The sequence below is a fragment of the Podarcis tiliguerta genome, assembly GCF_965153285.1.
Source record: "Podarcis tiliguerta genome assembly, chromosome: Z".
Classification (NCBI taxonomy): domain Eukaryota; kingdom Metazoa; phylum Chordata; class Lepidosauria; order Squamata; family Lacertidae; genus Podarcis; species Podarcis tiliguerta.
This window is the reverse complement of record NC_139553.1, coordinates 33,191,587-33,210,945: the sequence shown is the minus strand read 5'-3', so window position 1 is coordinate 33,210,945 and position 19,359 is coordinate 33,191,587. Positions and strand designations below refer to the sequence as shown.

Here is a 19,359-nt window from a genome sequence, read left to right as displayed (position 1 = left end):
GTTATTGGCCTAAAGGTGACATAATAGCAGAAATAGACTGCATTTTGTAGCCACGTAAGCTGCATTTAGACTCAGTTCCAAGATAGAGACCGAAGGCATATTGGATTAGCCTCTGCTAAATTCTGCAGGTATCAAGTTACACCTCAGTATTCTGGGACAAAGGAGTGATCCCTGTTTCCAAAAACACAAAGCTGGATGGGATAGGCCAATCTGTCAATTTTGGCTCCTCTCAGTTTCTAATATTTCCAGCCTTTATTCCAGTTCTCCACATTTCTGCATCAGTTTGCATTAAATAAATAAGCATATTATATTTTGCATGCTGTTGCCACTATAAATCACATCAAAACTGCTTCTGGCAGTGTAAAGTGATGCATAAATTGAATAAACAATTGAACTTATTATTTTATTTTTAAAAAAAATCATTGGAAAAAACCACCCTTTTAATTTAGTGCATATACTAACAATTCTGCCTCGCTTTTCTTTCCAAACCAAGGGACTCAAAGCTGCTAACAGAAAAAAAGGAAAGCAACAATCCCCATATAAAAAGCAGTTCATACCAAATTAAAAATAGAATCATGGAATTATAGAACTGTAGACGCGGGTGGCGCTGTGGGTAAAACCTCAGCGCCTAGGACTTGCCGATCGCATGGTCAGCAGTTTGAATCCCCGCGGCGGGGTGTGCTCCCGTCGTTCGGTCCCAGCGCCTGCCAACCTAGCAGTTCGAAAGCACCTCCGGGTTCAAGTAGATAAATAGGGACCGCTTACCAGCGGGAAGGTAAACGGCGTTTCCGTGTGCTGCGCTGGTTCGCCAGAGCAGCAATGTCACGCTGGCCACGTGACCCGGAAGTGTCTGCGGACAGGGCTGGCTCCCGGCCTATAGTGTGAGATGAGCGCACAACCCTAGAGTCTGGCAAGACTGGCCCGTACGGGCAGGGGTACCTTTACCTTTACCTTAGATTTGGAAGGGAACCCCAAGGGTCATCTAATCCAACCCCCTGCAATGCAGGAACCTCAGCTAGATCATACAGGATAGAAGAACTCGGAATGGCAAAGCAACAACTCCTAATTCAAACATCAACATAGTTAAAGGCTTGCAGAAAAAGAAAAATATTCAGACAATTGCAGAACACAAATAATAAAGAGGAAAATAACCAAGGAACCTGTGTGGCCCTTCAGATGTTGTTGGACTGCAACTCCCATCATCCTCGACCATTGGCCTGGCTGGCTGAGGCTGATGGGCGTTGGAGTCCAACAGCATCAGGGAAGGCCCTGTCTCACTCCTTCTCAGCTTAGGTTATCTTCTTTCTTACTTGTGTTCTGACATTCCTCCAAAGAATCCTGGGAGTTTGTTAAGGGCGCTACAAATTGTACCTCTGGGAGGGATTGTAGCTCTGGGAGGGAATTGTAGCTCTGTGATTTGGGTGACTTTGTCTCATCCGTATATTTGAGGGCTTTGTTTGAAGGAAACTCGGGAGCGTTGTAATTAGCCTCAAATAGTTTTAGATAACTTCAAGGAGTTTTGGATGGCTTCAGCAGGATTTCAGAGGGGCTTTAGAAGAGCCTCAAAGGAAGGGAGGATGTTTAAAATGCTGTCCGGCTACACCTGGAGTCCTTATCTGGCTGGGATATAAGCTTGTTTTCCGGGAATGTGTCTTTTCCCCATATTATTTTTTAAAAGCTCCTACTCACTTTGCTGAGGCTCAAAGGAGACTTGCATCAGGCGCCATCTTCTTTTGGACAAACTACAGCTCCCAGGATTCTTTTGGGGGAAACCATGTGCTGTAAATGAGCATGGTGTATGTAGATGTGACTTCAGTCAGCACAGGAAAGAAACTAGCGGTCACCAAGGGAGGAGCAAAATGTTACCTATTTTCAGCAGGTGCATAAAGGGTACGTTTGCAAGCATTTCCAGTTCAGAGAGAAAGCCAACGCATGGCCTCTGTGGTCTCAGTTTCAATGCGCAAGCCACACACACTCACATACACCCAACATACACTCTTAACCCTATGCCGGCCTCAGCATGGGAACTCGCAGCCTTCGTGTACTCCCATTGCTCCCACCCTATGAGATTCCACACACTGGAAAAAGCACCATTTACTACGATCACCCTGAGCCAGGAAAGAGGGAGTTATTCCTCCCCGACACACCCATGTGAGGCAAAGCATCGTGTGGCTCCACCTCAGCCCCAGAGGTCTCTCCATCTCTCTCTGCATGCAGAAGGAAATTTCACGCAGAGGGAGGAAACACCATGGCGAAAGATCCCCAGGAGATCTCTGAGGAATTCTACGTCCAAGATGTAGGTTGATTGCTTTGTTATCCTTTTTACAGGGTGGGTTAGTGAATGCCTTCAATTACTTGCTAAGATCTGTCATTCTGTCTTTCAAAGCATGCATGCCCAGCATATTACAGCTTGCCTCGACAACCGACTTTTCTCTAACTTTCCCCTTTTCTATCTATTAGGCACAAACACCTAAAGCTACGAAAGAACTCTGCAAAAGATACAAGATCTGTGGGGTGTTGCTTTGCAGCCTAGTGCTGTCTGTCATCCTGACATTTCTTGGGGTCTATTATTTTTGGAATCCACCACCTAAAAAAGTAAGTTGCATTCTGTGCATTGAATTTAATATTTATTTTATTTTATTACTTATTTAAAATCTACCTGGTATTTCTAAATATCCTCTCTTGTTATTATTTTAAGGACACAGACTATTCAAGTAGATTTTACGCAAAGTTTTAGGTGCTTACCCTGCTTTGCTTTTTAATAATGGGATCCTTTCCACAGAGGCATTCCATCTCCTTCATAGTAGCGGTCACATAATAAATTTGTGAATAAATGCTTTCATGTTGTTTCCATTAGCTTGCCAGAAACTGGTGGAAAACCCACTATGCCACCACTTTGAGAGGGAGCCAAATCTTGAGGGTAGCTGATTACTCTGTGCTTGCAGCATTAAGCAGCCAAAAAAGACTCTAGATGGGGGAAACCTGCATTTTCTTTTATTAACCTATTTTGCAGGGCATTGGGGAGGCGGGGCTGGAGCTTATTCATATACTTATATGGGAAGCTCCCCTATACCAAATCAGACCACTGCTCCATCTGGTCCAGTACTGTTGGCTGACAGCAACTTTCTGAGGTTTCGGACAGTGGTCTTTTCCATCCTTACCTGGGTGCTTTGCCTATGAGTTGCAGCCCTTTTATAAAAAAAAAAATATGCATGCATGTAAAAACACAGCATCCATAAACTGATGCCATACTATCATAGGACTTTCCCCCTCGTGCATAGGGTTGTGGATGCAAACACAATCTTCCTTTCCCCTTTTGCCCTAGATGCTGTGGTTTAGACCTGGCATTCTGACTAGGGGGTTGTGTATTCATACCCTGAAGACAGAGAAAATCAGGGGATTGCATCGTAATGTGTGGGTGGAGGGGCAAAGTGAAAGGTTTAGCCAAATGCATGGAGGATAAATTTATTATCAATAACTATTAGTTGTGTTAGCTGGACGGTATCTCTATATCTCATGTATCACTGGACATCAAATGCAATGGTAGGGCTGCCATACGTATGGGAATCGGGCTCTGAAAAAGGCGTCTGGGTGGGTTTTTGCAGACTCAGAAAAATGTCCGGGAAAACCTGGACATATGGCAAGCAGCGCAATTAAAAAATAATAATGCTTTAGAAATGCTTTGTCTGGATTTTCACTTTTGGTATTATGACAACCCTAAGCAACAGGCATAGGGGGCGCGGGTGGCACTGTGGGTTAAACCACAGAGCCTAGGGCTTGCCGATCAGAAGGTTGGCGGTTCGAATCCTCGCGACGGGGTGAGTTCCCGTTGCTCGATCCCTGCTCCTGCCCACCTAGCAATTCGAAAGCATGTGAAAGTGGAAGTAGATAAATAGGTACCACTCCGGCGGGAAGGTAAATGGCGTTTCTGTGTGTTGCTCTGGTTCGCCAGAAGCGGCTTAGTCATGCTGGCCACATGACCCGGAAGCTGTACGCCGGCTCCCTCTGCCAATAAAGCGAGATGAGCGCCGCAACCCCAGAGTCGGCCATGACTGGACCTAACTGTCAGGGGTCTTTAAGCAACAGGCATAAGAGCATAAACCTAAAAATAACTTGTTGGATTAGGCTAATGGCCCCTCTAGTCCAGCCTCCTGTTCTCACAGTGGCCAGCCAGAATGCCTGTGGGAAAGCTGCAAGCAGAGCCCTAGCACTCTGTCCATTTGTGGGAGGGATTACCCTTCTGCAATCTATGCTGAGGTTTCCCCAAGCTTCTTCCACGTGGGTGGTGCCATTAGTACATTTAATTTTGCTATGAGTGATTTCTTTCTTTGTCTGTTATTTATTTTTAAAATTTGTAGACCGCCCTTCATCCAAAGATCACAGGGCAGTTCACAACATATAAATACAAGATAAGAACACAAAAGACATAATACAAACAAAAACACAGCAATAAGCCCCCCTCCACTCCCACAAAACACATTTAAAACGACATAGAATGCTAAGCAGCCAAAGGCCTGGGAGAAGAGAAAGTGCTTAAAGATATCTAATGAAGGTGCTTGGCGAGCCTCCCTGGGGAAAGCATTCCAAAAACGGGGAGCCACCACAGAAAAGGCCCGTTCTCATGTTGCCACCCTCCAGAACTCTCATGGAGGGGGCACATGAAGAAGGGCTACAGGGTCCCGGTAGGTTCATATGGAAAGAGGCGGTCCTTGAGGTATTGTGGTCCTGAGCCGTTTAAGGATTTATAGGTCAATACCAGTACTTTGAATTGGACAACATACGCTCAAGCTCCTAGGCATGTCAAAAGGCCACCACCTACCACCACCACATTATTATTCCTCAGGAACTGCATCTTTGCCAACCATGGTGATTCGCTGCCATTTCTTTGGACCTCTGAGGAACATAGTGGGGCTCACAGTGTCAAAGTGTGGTGCTAAAGAGGCTTTGCAAAGGCTGGAATATTCACCTAACAGCTCCAGTGATAGTTTCAATTTACCCTGGCAATCCAAATTACATTAAGATGCAGAATCCACAGTCACACAAGCCTCAGTGCATCCCTTAAGTATGTTGACAAAGGGGTCAGACAACTGTCACCTAGAATTTTATGGATTTCTCTTCTCTGATAGGCACTTAATTCAGCATGGTACTAAAAGTCTGTACTGTCTTGTCTTTTGAAAAAGTTTCTGGCCTTTGTGGCTTCAAGTATACCTTCCCAGCCACCGCTATCCTGCTTCCTTAAGCAACAAGAACGAGAACAGCACTACCTGGCTGTGGTTTACTTTGGACAAGAGAGCACACTGGAAACTTACGATTTTGTGTTTTAGTTTGGCAAATAAAAACAAACATTACAAAATACAGCCCCTCTTTCTTCACACTGCTGGCTGCTATTTTTCACACACCCACAGACTGCCCACTCTCCTTTCAGCTGGAGGGACGATGCTATCTCCAAGCTGAGATGGACATGTCATCCTAAAAACACAGAGATTTCATTACTCAGCACAAGGCCAAATCACACACAGTCCCAGGGCATGTACAGAGTTCAAGATGAACTGGAACACTACTACACTGCCATCCCCAGGCCAGGCTTGGAGAAACCTCTTCCGGAAACCCAACTGCCAGTCAGTAGTCACATCCACACCATATATATTGAAAGCACGTGGCTTTCCCCAAAATAATCCTGGGAACTGTGGTTTATACCTTGCAGAACTACAAGTCCCAGCAGCCTTTGCAAATGACAGTCCCCAGGATTCTTAGTGAGAAGCCGTGTGCTTTAAATGTAGGGTGCAGATATGACCAATGTTGACAGTACTGAGCTGGACAGCTGTCTAATTCGACATAAGGCAACTTCCTATCTTCACTGGGCTTGCAAATAGAGAGTTGACTGCAATAAGCCAAGTGTAACTGTTTGGTTATTTACAGTGTCATCCTCAAGTCCCGCACTCAGATGCATCCCAGAATGGTCTTTAAGTAGCGTTCCTTTGTTTTAGTATACCAGCAGCAACCGTTTTAGGCATGTCCAATACGTGCACGATCTCACACATGTGCATTGCGCCAAACCCAGAAATGACCCGCAAATGTCACAAAAAATGTCACAAGATGTTTGCAGGCTTTTTCTGGAAGTACTGCAATACAGACGTACCTCGGGTTACAAATGCTTCAGGTTGCGTTTTTTCAGGTCACAGAAGCACCGAAACCCAGAAGTACCGGAATGGTTACTTCTGGGTTTTGGCGGTCGCGCATGCATAGAAGCACTAGATCGTGCTTTGCACATGCACAGAAGTGCTAGATTGCGCTTTGTGCATGCACAGAAGTGCCAAATCACAACCGCGCATGCGCAGACACGGCGCTGCGGGTTGCAGATGCTGCGGGTCATGGACATGCCTCCCGCATGGATCACGTTCGCAACCCACGCGTCCACTGTACCAGGTTGATGCATGGAGTGGATGGAGCAAGCCCCTGTTCCACCACAGCTTTTTCAATGGTGCCTTGGAACATAACCCAGTGGCGTAGCGTGGATTGTCAGCACCCGGGGCAAGGCAAGTAATTTGCACCCCCCGCTGCACTGTCCCTCCCCCAGATAGTCCCTCGCTCTCTCTACGCACCGCACCACATGCCTGGCACCCCCCCTCCACAGTGGGCGGCGACCCGGCGGCTCGGATCGGATTTGCACAGCCAGCACTGCAGTGAGAGAGAGTGAGTGAGCCAGGTAGGGGCAGAGAGCTGCGAGTGCGAGCATGCCCCCCCCAGATGTTGCGCCCGGTGCGGCCGGCCCACCCTGCACCCCCCACGCTACACCACTGACATAACCTTTGTGTTAATTGGGAGTTGTCTGCAATCACACCCTGCCTTCACTTTTAAATACTTAAGGAGATGGCAAGTGAAGTTTCTTTGCTAGCCACAATCTCGCAAGCAGCCCAACTCTGACAATGCTCTTAATGGAGGCTTCTGCCAGCCAGCCCGCTGCTTTCTTCATTGTCCGACATCTGCTTCCAATAAATAGCTGCTATTCAGAAGCTAGGTCTGCAGAAGACATTTTCATTCCAGACACATCAAAGCCCCAAAGTCTTTTGCCACGCAGCAGATACATATTAGAGCTCAGCTGAGAGCCCAGTTATTAGGGTCTACTGCAAATTGACAGAGAGAGGCTGGTTTTTTTTGAGGGGGAGGGTCGTCTTCTGCTTCTGATTAATCCTGGAAGATACTTTCAGGATCCTGAAACAGGGAAATAAGCTTGCATAAACAAGCCTGCATAAACATTCTCAAATTTTGCCTACAATCTTTTTATTCCATCAAGGTAATGGGCTTGCAGCCCAGGCTAGGGGCATTTGGAACTCCAGACCTGAATAAAGTATCTCCTGCAATCACACATTCCAGGCTATATGACCCCCCCCCCTTTCATTCACATGAAACCTTACACACAAACAAGCCTTTATTGCCACGCGGAGAGAGGAGGCAGGGACAGCAGGGCCCCATCAAATTAACCTCTTACATAGCATTTTTAACTCAAGATTGGTCTTGATTCATTCCGGACTGATCTGGACCCAATCCAACGTGCCCTGAATCCGAATTGCAATCCAGAAAATACAGATCTCTGGAAATCCCATTGGTTTTCATCACAAAACCAGAACTGCCATAACGTCCTTGCCTTTTGATGTCAGGGAATGAAAATCTGGGGACATGGCTCTATTTTCCAGGGATTTAGAGAAGCCATTCCAGTTTCTGATTTGAACCCAGAAGGTTCTGCGTTTCCTTAGGATGTCCCTATTTTCATTGGAGAAATGTTGGAGGATATACCCCTGTAGAGGGAGCTAACACTGCCAATTTTTAGAGGGGTAGCCCCATGTGTTGTATTTTTTCAAAAGAAAGAAAGGTAATACTTTAAGGCAGGGGTCCTCAAACTACGGTGCGTGGGCAGTTCCAGCCCACCAGGGTCCTAAATCTGGCCTGCACGGCCATTTCTGAACCCAACGCGAAGTCCAAGGCTGAAACGCCATGCCAGGTTTACCTCAGCGTGCTGGGACTGGCTGAACGGGCGGCGAGGTCCTCAAGTCCAAGGCTGAAACGCTACGCCGGGTTTGCCTCTGCCTCAAGCTCATTCTGTCTCCTCCTCTGTCCCTTTGTTGCCTCTTCCCGGCTGCTCGCTGCCTTGCTGCCACCTCCCAGAGCGCAAGGATTTCACACAACGCACATGTCCCACTTGAAGTCAGTGGCAAATGCCTCTATCGGTTTCCACAGGGTCCTGAGTTTGAGTCCCACATTGGGCAAATGATTCCTGCATTGCAGGGGGTTGGACTAGATGACCCCCGTGTCCCTTCCAACTCTACAGTTCTATGATGCCACGAACAACAATTATTAGATATGATGAGATAATGAAAGTATGTGCTATGAAACTAGGCTGTAGTCATGCTTGCTAGTTGGTGGCTGCTTAGCAAGCGGAAATAGTAACAGTGAGAAAAGCACTGTACAATGGTACCTCAGGTTAAGAACTTAATTCGTTCCAGAGGTCCGTTCTTAACCTGAAACTGTTCTTAACCTGAAGCACCACTTTAGCTAATGGTGCCTCCTGCTGCCGCCACACCGCTGGAGCACGATTTCTGTTCTCATCCTGAAGCAAAGTTCTTAACCCAAGGTACTATTTCTGGGTTAGCGGAGTCTGTAACCTGAAGCGTATGTAACCCAAGGTACCACTGTAAACGTAATAATGTAGTAGACTGTACAATGTATTTACAAGACACACACAAGGCATAGCAGACACAGTGCTAAATAAACCTTAGAGCCAAAATGTGGGGAGTGGGAGAGAATACTAAGACACAGACAAGCAAACCTTTTTTTTTAAAGGTCGGGACTGGGATTTATTGGGAAAGGATATTAAACAAACACAAGCTGAACAAATGTCACCTAACTCAACCGAATTCTTTCCACAGAGGCAGAACTTAACAAAAGAGCAGCGTTTTAAGACTTCGCCACCCTCCCCCTCCTCAAGCACTGTAATTAATTGTTGTGGGCGGGCACAATAGCATTCTAGCCCTGCAGCTCTCATTAAGCAGCACTAATCAGCAATCCCACATGTGCGTAATGTCACCAATAATTATACATCCTAAAGGTAAAGGTAAAGGTACCCCTGCCCGTACGGGCCAGTCTTGACAGACTCTAGGGTTGTGCGCCCATCTCACTCAAAGAGGCCGGGGGCCAGCGCTGTCCGAAGACACTTCCGGGTCACGTGGCCAGCGTGACATCGCTGCTCTGGGGAAACGCCGTTTACCTTCCCGCTAGTAAGCGGTCCCTATTTATCTACTTGCACCCGAGAGTGCTTTCGAACTGCTAGGTTGGCAGGCGCTGGGACCGAACAGCGGGAGCGCACCCCGCCGCGGGGATTCGAACCGCCAACCTTTCGATCGGCAAGCCCTAGGCACTGAGGCTTTAACCCACAGCGCCACCCGCATCCTATAATTATACATCCTACAGCATTTTAAAAATGCACACAGATACAGAGGGATGAGGGTGTTTTAAATAACTACGACGCACCTCTCTCCTCTCACTCCCTTCTGTCCCTGTGATATCAGGAAACAACTATTTGTCCAGCCATCTGAAGCAACTTCCAGGATAAACAAACTTGCACCAGGGCTGGATTTCTAATGCAATGCCAATTTTTGCAAACCCAAATAAAGACAAGAAGCAAAACATCTTGAAAAGAAAACAACTTCCATCCTTGTTTCAACAAGCAAGCGTACATGAAAAGGCCCTGGACTCTCTTTTGGGGACCATACGCTCCCATGTTTGTCATTGCCCTGTTTGTCATAGCATCGTCTTAGCCTGCTGACAGAGCACAGACCTTTGATCTTTAACTCCAAGTTTACTTAGGGTGCCAGTGGCACCATAAAGGTAGGGCTTGAGGACAGATGTCTCAGCAAAACGAGCAGGAGGGCTGCCAAATAACAGCAGGGGCGTGCTTGGCAAATTCTGGAATAAGTGACTTGACAGTACTGTCTTGAAAGGGCTGCAGGTATAGTAGGACAACTGAGCCCAGAGTCCTACCTAATACCCTGTAGCTTCGTTCTCCCTCCAATATTTGTGCGGAAGGTGAACAACAACAGTTCGCAAACGGAAAGAGCTGCTATGAATCAGAGCAATCTGAAATGCAAAGTGGCTCTCGCTTGCAGACTTGGTGGCGCCTGATCAATTGATGAGAACGAACAATGAGCTATTCCAAGTATCTGGAATAAGAGTCACAACACCCACCTGCCAGAATGAGAATTAGAGACTTCACCATACTCTTCTCAGCACCTGCTAAAAACATTTTTGTTGAGGCAAGCCTACCTAGACATGTAGAATGTTGACGCAGGTTTTACTCTGTGTTGTGTTTTTTTAGCTTATCGTTGATTTTAATTATTTTTGAATGTCTTAAATATTCGTTATGAACTTTTGTTACTGGGCATTTTACTTTTTTATTCTTTTTGTAAACTGCCTCGAGGTCTTGTTTGTTTTTTGCAATCAAGCAATGTATAATTTTTGTGAAATAGATAAAATAAACCAGATTTTTCATGGAGGCTCAGCAGAAGGGGAGCCAGAAGGAAACAGTTTGAGGAAATGTGGGACCCAAGAAAATTTGGGAGATGGGTAAAGGCAGGTCAGGTGCCATTATGGATGTGGTGATCCCCCCCCCCAACTCCAGTAAAACCTGCTCAACCTGAACATCTGTAAACAGAAACACACCACAAGAGCCCACCCCCTCTCCCTCTCCTCTAGAGGAAACTGACACCATAAATGAATTTATTGTGGCATAAAGTAGGAAAAAGATGAAACAGTACCACAAGGGTTTTTTCCCCCAGAATATCTGAACCTTATTATAAGAGGACATTTATTGAAAAGGTAGAAAGCAAATTTAACAAACGAACAAACAAATAATAAATGAGATTTTTGCTAACTACAGAGGAATGGCAATTTTAGGAGACTTGTAATCTCTTTGACATTTCTCATCATTAATCCTACCCACTGATTTAGAACTTTGCATGAGGTGTCTCTCTCTCTCTTTAAGAAATAGCTTCAGATGTGGACACTGCCAAAGTCATTAAAATAAAAAACACAGATTCCATGTGTAAAGACTGGAATTTCAAGATCCTTTCCCAAATTTTCTTCAGATGCCACTGCAAGTAATCTGAAGCACAGCTTGTTCCTGGAGGGTGCCTAGCACGTTCTTCCTTTCCAAGACCTCACCTTAAACTTTCCATACTGCAAAATCCATTTTCCTAATGTGCTCAGGTTACTATTGCTATGGTTTTGTCCAAAATAACTTCTGGTTTCCCACGAGAGAACCTTCACGCTTACAGTGGTAATGGTCATGCCACATGAACGGGCAAATCACCTGCATGGTTGGTGTCTGAGATGAGTGCTTGGCACTTTCTGTGAGAGAAACAGTAGTTGCCAGTACGGATGGGGTAGAAACTCAACTTTGTTCACACCTGAATGCACTTTTCAAATCAACAGGCAAACCGAATCACAATTATCCTTCAACATCAGCAACATGCTGAATTTGGTGTTGTAGTTCTCCAACCAAACAATATGTACAAAAATGCATACTTATTAAAATCAAAATACAACTGCGCATTATATTGAGGGAAATGGATTGCAAAGATGTGTACATTGGTCAAATTTTCATACCAAAAAAGTGCCATATTGGAAGAAACAAGTAAGAAAACACTGGTAATTTTTCTTGAGGATTTTTTTCCCAATCCACAAACTGATGCAGAAATGTGGATAACAGAATTTAAGACTGGAAAAATGAGAAACTGATACTGAAATTGACAATTCTGCCCATTCGTCGTTACCTCTTTGAGAGTGGCTTTAGAAGTGGTCTTGGCTCTTTCACCACATGCAGTTTCCCCTCATTTAAACCTTCCATCTCCCAAAGCTGCTATCTTCTCCTGCTCCCAATGGGCTCAATGTCTTTTCCCCAAGGTGCAGTGCTATGCTATAGAACTATGACCTTGGAGAAGCAGCCACTATTCTCCCATTGGTGTCCTCCTCATATATTTGTAAATAGAATTGTTGGTGCTTTTGCTGTTGTTGCAAAGATATAACTAGATGCCCAAGTGCAAAAGAAGGCAAGGCAAAGCATCAATACCAAATTCAATCTCCTTGCCATACCTGGCAGTGCTGGGATGTCCCATGCCTAAATTCTTGTAGAGCCACTGCCAATCATTGTACACAACATCAAGGCAGATAGACCAATGACTTTGTATAAGGCCTATGTTCCTTCTTATGTTCCAGCATCTTTAATAGTTGTGCAGAAAATCCCAGCAGGTACAGCTTGCATAGGAAGTCACGTCTGCTGAAACTCCCTTTTCTACACAACTATTAAAGGTGCAGAAACCCTGCCCTCTTTTGCAATGGAGTATCCTTGCCGATCAGAAGGTCAGCAGTTCGAATCCCCACGACGGGGTGAGATCCCATTGCTTGGTCCCAGCTCCTGCCCACCTAAGAGTTCAAAAGCATGTCAAAGTGCAAGTAGATAAATAGGTACCGCTCCGGCAGGAAGGTAAATGGCGTTTCCATGTGCTGCTCTGGTTCACCAGAAGCGGCTTGGTCATGTTGGCCACATGACCCGGAAGCTGTCTGCAGACAAACGCTGGCTCCCTCGGCCTGTAAAGCGAGATGAGCGCCACAACCTCAGAGTCGTCCGCGACTGGACCTAATGGTCAGGGGTACCTTTACCTTTACTTTAAGGCTCCAGTTTTCTCTCATCCAAAGGAAAAATAAACTGGGTATCTCTGCCTGCCCTGGAATATCTGAACACTGAGGACTAAGTGAGGGCTTGTAACAGGTTACATTGGCAGAGATATTTCAAGAACCAGACTAGTAAGCTGGCTAGCAGGAAATGTTCGCTTGTTTGCAAAGGACATCCTAGGTCTTTGGGAAACACAGCCACTACTCCCTCTGCATTTCTCCTCCCTCTTCCCACTTTGTCATTACAGATCTATGACATGGAGCACACATTTTTCAGCGAAGGAGAGAAGCAGAAGATACTGATGAAGATAGACCCTCTAACCAGGACAGAGATCTTTCAAACTGGAAAGGGCAACAAGGAGGTTCTGGAAATACATGACTTCAAAAATGTATGTGCTGTCATTTCTGCCCCCAATTTCACTTTCTGGGGAACCTTTTAGGGACAGATTGTGGAGTTATTCCTGAAGTGTACATGCACCTCTAAAAAAACTCACTGGGTCTGCACACTGAAAGCCAATTGTTATAAACAGTTCAATGAACATCCCATGATTTAATGACTATGGTATACTGATAGTGAACTCACATGAATTGAGTGCCAACCAAAATAAGGTAGTGGAGAATCACTGTGTATTAAGTACATATACAAGAGTGTGTGATTTTTAAAAATAAAAGCCTGACAACCACTTATAAGCTTTTAGGACTTAGAGAATGTTGAGGTGTTGGGGGAGGGAGAAACTTGAGGAATTGGGCGGCGAGGGGGGGAGAGAATTGACCTGATCAAGCCAAGAAGAGCTTGTAGAGATGTGTGCCATGAGGTTTTTGTTAAATTCCCCTTCCTCCAGTATACAAGGATGCAGCCTGCCCAGGCTGAGACTAAAATACCACATTGTTGTACGTCCCACTTGCAGTAATAACGAAGCATTTATATAGAGTACTCGTTGGGAGTTTCCAAAGCACTTCACATATTTTCTAGAGACACATCTTTACCATTGCAAGACTGAACTTTTGCATGTGAACTATAAGCCTGTAAAGTAGTTGAGTATTGCAAGAGGGAGGCAGACTAGATCTGATTGATTGTCAGACAAACCAACCAGTGAGATTACTGCATAAGTGGGATTTGAACCCAAGGCTTCCTGACTTCTAGCTCAGGAATATTAGCCATTATGCAATGAAAGTTTGCAAAGGGGGGGACAGGAGCAGGGGAAGGAGGTGCTCATCAGGATGTGCTATTGCCCTATGAAAACATAGCATAGAAAGCACACAATAAAAATATTGTTTGTTTCATATTGCTTTTGTTTTTTATATATTCGTTGCAGGGAAAGAACCACATACTGTGGTCAGTATTTATATGCTGCCTAGACTTTTCGCCCCATCAATAAAATCCAGCGCCCACCTTATTGAAATATGAAATGGTGTATCTTACCCTGCATTAAACTATACCCATACAATGACTGCAGGACTTTATGTATTTAGTTCTCTTCACCAGACTTTTTTTTCCTGCTCCACTAGGGAATAACAGGCATCTTTTTTGTGGGAGACCCGAAGTGCTTCATCCGAAACCAGATTAAAGGGATTCCTGAAACATCCAACGTGGACATGGAGGAGCTGGAAGTATGCAAAAATGAATAACTCCCTGAATTAAATAAGACCCAGGACAGCCAGAGATTTATAACAGCATGGAAAGTACAGACCGAGAGTAATCCCATTAGCTTTTAAATTTCTCACAGACCAGGCAGATATACTCACAGCATATGTTAAATGCCAAACAGGGGCCTAATTAAAGCAGTCCAGATGGAATTAGTTCCAGAGATGAAACTGGTCCAGCTAAACCAGTGGCAGAACTGAAGGGCTAAATGAAATATTTTAACCCAAATTCCACAGCTTGTCAAAACAGTTAAGATGCATAGAAACAGAGGAATCTGCCTTATACTGAGTCAGAGCATTGGTCCATCTCGCTCAGGGGCCGGCAACCTAAGGCCCATGGGCCACAAGTGGCCCACGGAGGTTGTTTAACTGGCCCCCGAGCCACCCCCGAACCAAGCCCCCCGCTTGGTGAGTCCCCACACGCTGCACTAAACCAGCATAGCGCAGCGTGGGGACTTGCTTCCACGGCGCCGGAAATCGTGTCTGCACAGACACTGGAAATCGCTGATTCGCGCGCTCACGCGCACATGCAATCCGGCCCATGGAGGGCTCTCCATTGGAGTGAACCAGCCCAGGTAAGGTAAACCTTGCTGGCCCCTGATTCTAGCTTATTTTTGTTGTCCCTGATTGGCAGCATCTCTCCAGGGTTTCAGGCAGTGTTCTTTCTTAGCTTTCTCAGGAGATTCCAAAGACTGAATATGGGACCTTCTTCATGGGACCAGTTTGATTCTGAATGGTGTATTAAAGAAGCCCTCCTTTTAGGAGAGAGGCTACATTTTTAGCCGTGGTGGGAACAATGGGGCCTCCAAGTAGGAAACATTGGATTTATAAGGTTTCCTGGAGGGATCTAGTCGCCCACTGTGGGATATAGATATGCATTTCAGTCAGGCAGCTTCCTCTCCTGTCCATTATGTCTGGGCAAAGTGGAAGGCGGAACACTGAGTGGCAACTTCATCCGAGCAACCTGCAAAGCTGCAAGGAGGATACCAATGAAGTATCTTGGACACAAATCAAGAAAACACCAATATGACGGTTGTTGTTTTTAGTAAAGAGTGAGGTGTGCCTCCAGTTTTAGTCCAAAATAATAGTGCCCCGGATATGAAATGTATGGGAAATACAGCTCTATGAAATTGTTTCTCTAGGTTAACAAATGAAGAAAGATACATTTTTTAAAAATTTCTCGCAGGATGAGGAAATTACAGATACCTATTTCGAGCAGTCTGTAGTCTGGATTCCAGGGGAGAAGCCTATTGAAAATAAAGATTTCCTGAAAGGTTCCAAGATCTTTGAGCTCTGCAAAAACGTGACTGTGTATTGGATCCACCCGACCTTATTAAGAGGTAAGGCCACTTATTCTCCTCTTTGTAGCATGTTGACGAACCTGCAGCCTACCAGTGCAGATAAAGACACTCTTCTTTGGTCCACAGTAAAAGTGAATTCAGACATACTGACATCAACTGCAGTATGGTTGGTCATGTTTTTGCCCTGTGCAAAGCTCACCTGTGTTTCCTTATCAGCTTCCGTGTGTTCCAGGGAGGAAAGAAGACTCTTTTGCAACTTGAAAAGGAGGCATCACCGAAATACAGAGCTATCTTATGGTTGCTAGCATACTAGAGTCCTGTAATGGTGGTGTTCAGACACTGGTTTTCTCTGGAACAGGCATTAAAATAGGTTTGCCATATATATGTTTTTTTAAAGTGAAAATCCAGACACATAAGTTGCCATTTAAGCACAGTTCTGTATGATCTGTCAATGACAGTTTGTCAAGGTGCTCTTATGCATGAATTAGCACACAACTGGTTCCAGCGGTAAGCCATAAACCACTTTAATTTCCACCAGAAAAGTAATTCATGGTGACTTGTTTGTCTCTGCCTCTTAGAGCCAGAACTTCTTGACTTTGAAAATGAAGGTCAGGAGGAGGAGGAAGACGATCCGATTCTGAGAGACAAGCAAGACTGGGCTAGACATCAGGAGGAAAAGGAAGAGCAACACTTGGCTAAGGGTGCAAGACCAAGTACCAAACGTCAGGCCCGGCAGCTCACAGAAGAGGATTTCCCTGTGAATGATTATGTAAGTCAGGAGTAGCCAACCTTTTGAGGCCCATGAGCATATTTAGACTTTTAAGATAGTGCTGTGGGCAGTGGTCACAAAATGGCTGCTTGGGGAACACGTGGCATGAAGTAGCACTAAACGGCTGCCACATCTAAATGAGAGGGAAGGGACAGGAACACAATGATCTCATCACCATCAATTACCATATTGTTTGCTCTATAAGACTCACTTTTTCCTTCCTAAAAAGTAAGGGGAAATGTGTGTGCATCTTATGGAGCGAATGCAGGCTGCGCAGCTATCCCAGAAGCCAGAACAGCAAGAGGGATTGCTGCTTTCACTGCGCAGCGATCCCTCTTGCTGTTCTGGCTTCTGAGATTCAGAATATTTTTTTTCTTGTTTTCCTCCTCCAAAAACTAGGTGCGTCTTGTGGTCTGGTGCATCTTATAGAGCGAAAAATACGGTATTTTTTTTAAAAAAGGCACCAATATTAGCCGCCACAAAAGCTTGGTCACAGAAGGAAGCTCTTTGCACCTCTCTTCCATCCAGAAGGGAAAGAAGGGTGGGTGTCTAATCCCTGTATCCAATGATGAGGACACGTTCAGTACAGGAGAGGCTGAGCCAGTGCAAACAGGAACTGAGCAGGAAGGGCCAACCGTCCCTTGTGCATTGTGGATTTTTGAGGGGGTGTTTACTGAGACCATTTGAGGGTGCCATAAGAAGTACTAGTGAGCACAATGGGGCTTGTTGGTGTCATGTTGGTGATCCCTGACATAAGTCTTCGGGATCAAGCCATTTTCATCACTGAGCTCTGGGACTGAACTTCTTGAGGAGGAAACATTGAGGAAGCAACTCAAGGATGGGGAACCTTTGTTACTCCAGGTGTTGCTATTCTATTCACTTATTAAATTTATATACAGCCGCACAGCATAGGTCTCTGTGCACTCTGCTTTACCAGAAACAAGGCATTAAATGCTATGGGTTAGGGGTGGAGGAGAAATTAAACTCAATTTGCATTTAAAGGCAGACCTGCATAGTGGCACTTTCTGAACCAAAGCACAGCCCTCTGAAATTTTCATCCCTCCAAATGTTGCAATTCAAATCTCCAGCCACATAATGTGTACAAAAATGTGTATACTAGGGTAAAGTGTGCATGGAAATGCATATGTTAGCAAAAATAACAGTAAAAATGTGGTATGTATTGGGGATGGGTTTTCATTTGGCCTTTAAAAAAGATTGCAAACAGATGTGGAAATATGAAAAAACTGAATTTAAGATTGGAGAAATGAGGCACGGAACGATGGCCCCTTCCCAGATATGTCTGCCCTTTCTTCCTTCTGTACAAATGAGATTGATTTCCTGCCTTTTCCCCCTCCTTGTTTTCCCCTTTCAGTCGCAGAATGGACTGGAGTTCCATCCCCTGTGGGACGAGAGAGGATACTGCTGTGCCCAGTGCCGCCGTGCCCATCGATACTGCCAGAGGGTGTGTGAGCCTCTCCTAGGCTATTACCCCTACCCTTACTGTTACCAAGGAGGGAGGGTCATCTGCCGTGTAATCATGCCGTGCAACTGGTGGGTAGCGCGGATGTTGGGGCGAGTGTAAACATACCCAGCCCCGCAACAGATAGCTCCTGATATACTGCAGTGTCCAAGCGCTGCCCAGGGAATTCCCTACGGGGCGCACTTGTGTACTACCAACACTCTATCCAGTTCAGGGGTCCCCAAACTATTGTCCAAGAGCTTCATCCAGGTAGTCCATGGCATGACTGTAAAAATAGAATTAAAAATCATACAGCATTTGCATCATGCAACACAATTGCTGCAACAGGCAGAAGAATGATTAGGGTGTCCACAATAATTTTCAAAGTTGTTTATGGGGGTGGGTGGGGAGTTTGGGAAACACTGCTCTAGTTGCTATTACTGCAGTTGAGTAGGCACCTCTGCCACCCTGAGACCAGTGGGGATTGGTAAAGCCCATTATCAAAAGACCACCACAAAATGTCCCAACTTTGCTGGTCGGACATCAAGGAGCAGCTTGGGTAGCTTGTGTGTGGTGTGTGTGTGTGGAAGGGGGTGGGGGGCTTCAAAATGTGTAAAGAAACCCATTTATTGAAGTACTTCTGAAAATGTATTGTTGCCAGTTTGTTTCCAGTGAACTTACATGGGGGTTAGTGCATAAAGCCAAAATTTAAAATAGTCAAGACCATGGGTAGGCAAACTAAGGCGTGTTTTTACATGAGCAGAATGTGCCCTTTTATTTAAAATGCACCTCTGGGTTATTTGTAGGGCCTGCCTGGTGTTTTTACATGAGTAGAATGTGTGCTTTTATTTAAAATCCGGGTTATTTGTGGGGCATAGGAATTCATTCATTCATTTATTAAATTAAATGGACTATATTTTTCAAAATATAGTCCAGCCCCCCCCCCCACACAAGGTCTGAGGGGCAGTGGACCGGCCCACTGCTGAAAAAGTTTGCCGACCCCTGGTCAAGACCTATTGGGTGCAACGGTGGGTGGGATTGCCAAGGTTTCCACACACACCCCACCCCCGGATGCCCGTCCCCTTTGCATTGCATTTTATTTTTTTTAATTGCATAAAGCTAAATGCGCACAAATTAAATGTGCGTAAATTGTGGGTCTACCGTATAATCACCATCATTGGAGCTGCGTAACTGTACTTGCCACATCCAGCTTTTTAAAAAATATATAATTACATAGCAGGATTCTGGGTTGTATCTGATGTCAGTTCTACTCACGCTAACATAGGCTAACTTAGGGCCATTAATTTCAGTGGGTTTACTCTGAGTAGGATTGAGTTGGAGACAAGCCACTGATTCTGCCCAACATTCTGGGGATCCAGTGAGAGTAGACCAGGTTAGGGAACCTGTTGCCTTGCAGATGTTACTGCACTCCAGCTCCCATCAGTCCCAGGTGGCCTGGCCTC

The 19,359-nt window shown here is 45.3% G+C and overlaps 2 protein-coding genes across 2 annotated transcripts in view; both read left to right on the top strand.

Moving 5' to 3' along the window:
• Nucleotides 1–19,359, top strand: part of LOC310669890 (tigger transposable element-derived protein 1-like) — a 406,885-nt gene that overhangs the window by 254,750 nt on the left and 132,776 nt on the right. The window lies entirely within an intron of this gene.
• TNMD (tenomodulin) lies at nucleotides 1,392–18,994 on the top strand. Its single transcript, XM_083424358.1, has 7 exons — nucleotides 1,392–2,296; nucleotides 2,461–2,595; nucleotides 12,972–13,112; nucleotides 14,233–14,334; nucleotides 15,554–15,707; nucleotides 16,247–16,437; nucleotides 17,810–18,994. Exons 1-7 carry the CDS (start codon nucleotides 2,249–2,251, stop codon nucleotides 18,017–18,019), a joined length of 981 nt encoding a protein of 326 aa, XP_083280484.1. The 5' UTR covers nucleotides 1,392–2,248; the 3' UTR covers nucleotides 18,020–18,994.

Coding starts and splice junctions, on each gene's coding strand:
- TNMD (XM_083424358.1), top strand. CDS start 2,249: ATGGCGAAAGATCCCCAGGAGATCTCTGAGGAATTCTACGTCCAAGAT. Junction 13,113..14,232: donor AAATACATGACTTCAAAAAT/GTATGTGCTGTC, acceptor CTGCTCCACTAG/GGAATAACAGGCATCTTTTT. Junction 15,708..16,246: donor CCACCCGACCTTATTAAGAG/GTAAGGCCACTT, acceptor TCTGCCTCTTAG/AGCCAGAACTTCTTGACTTT.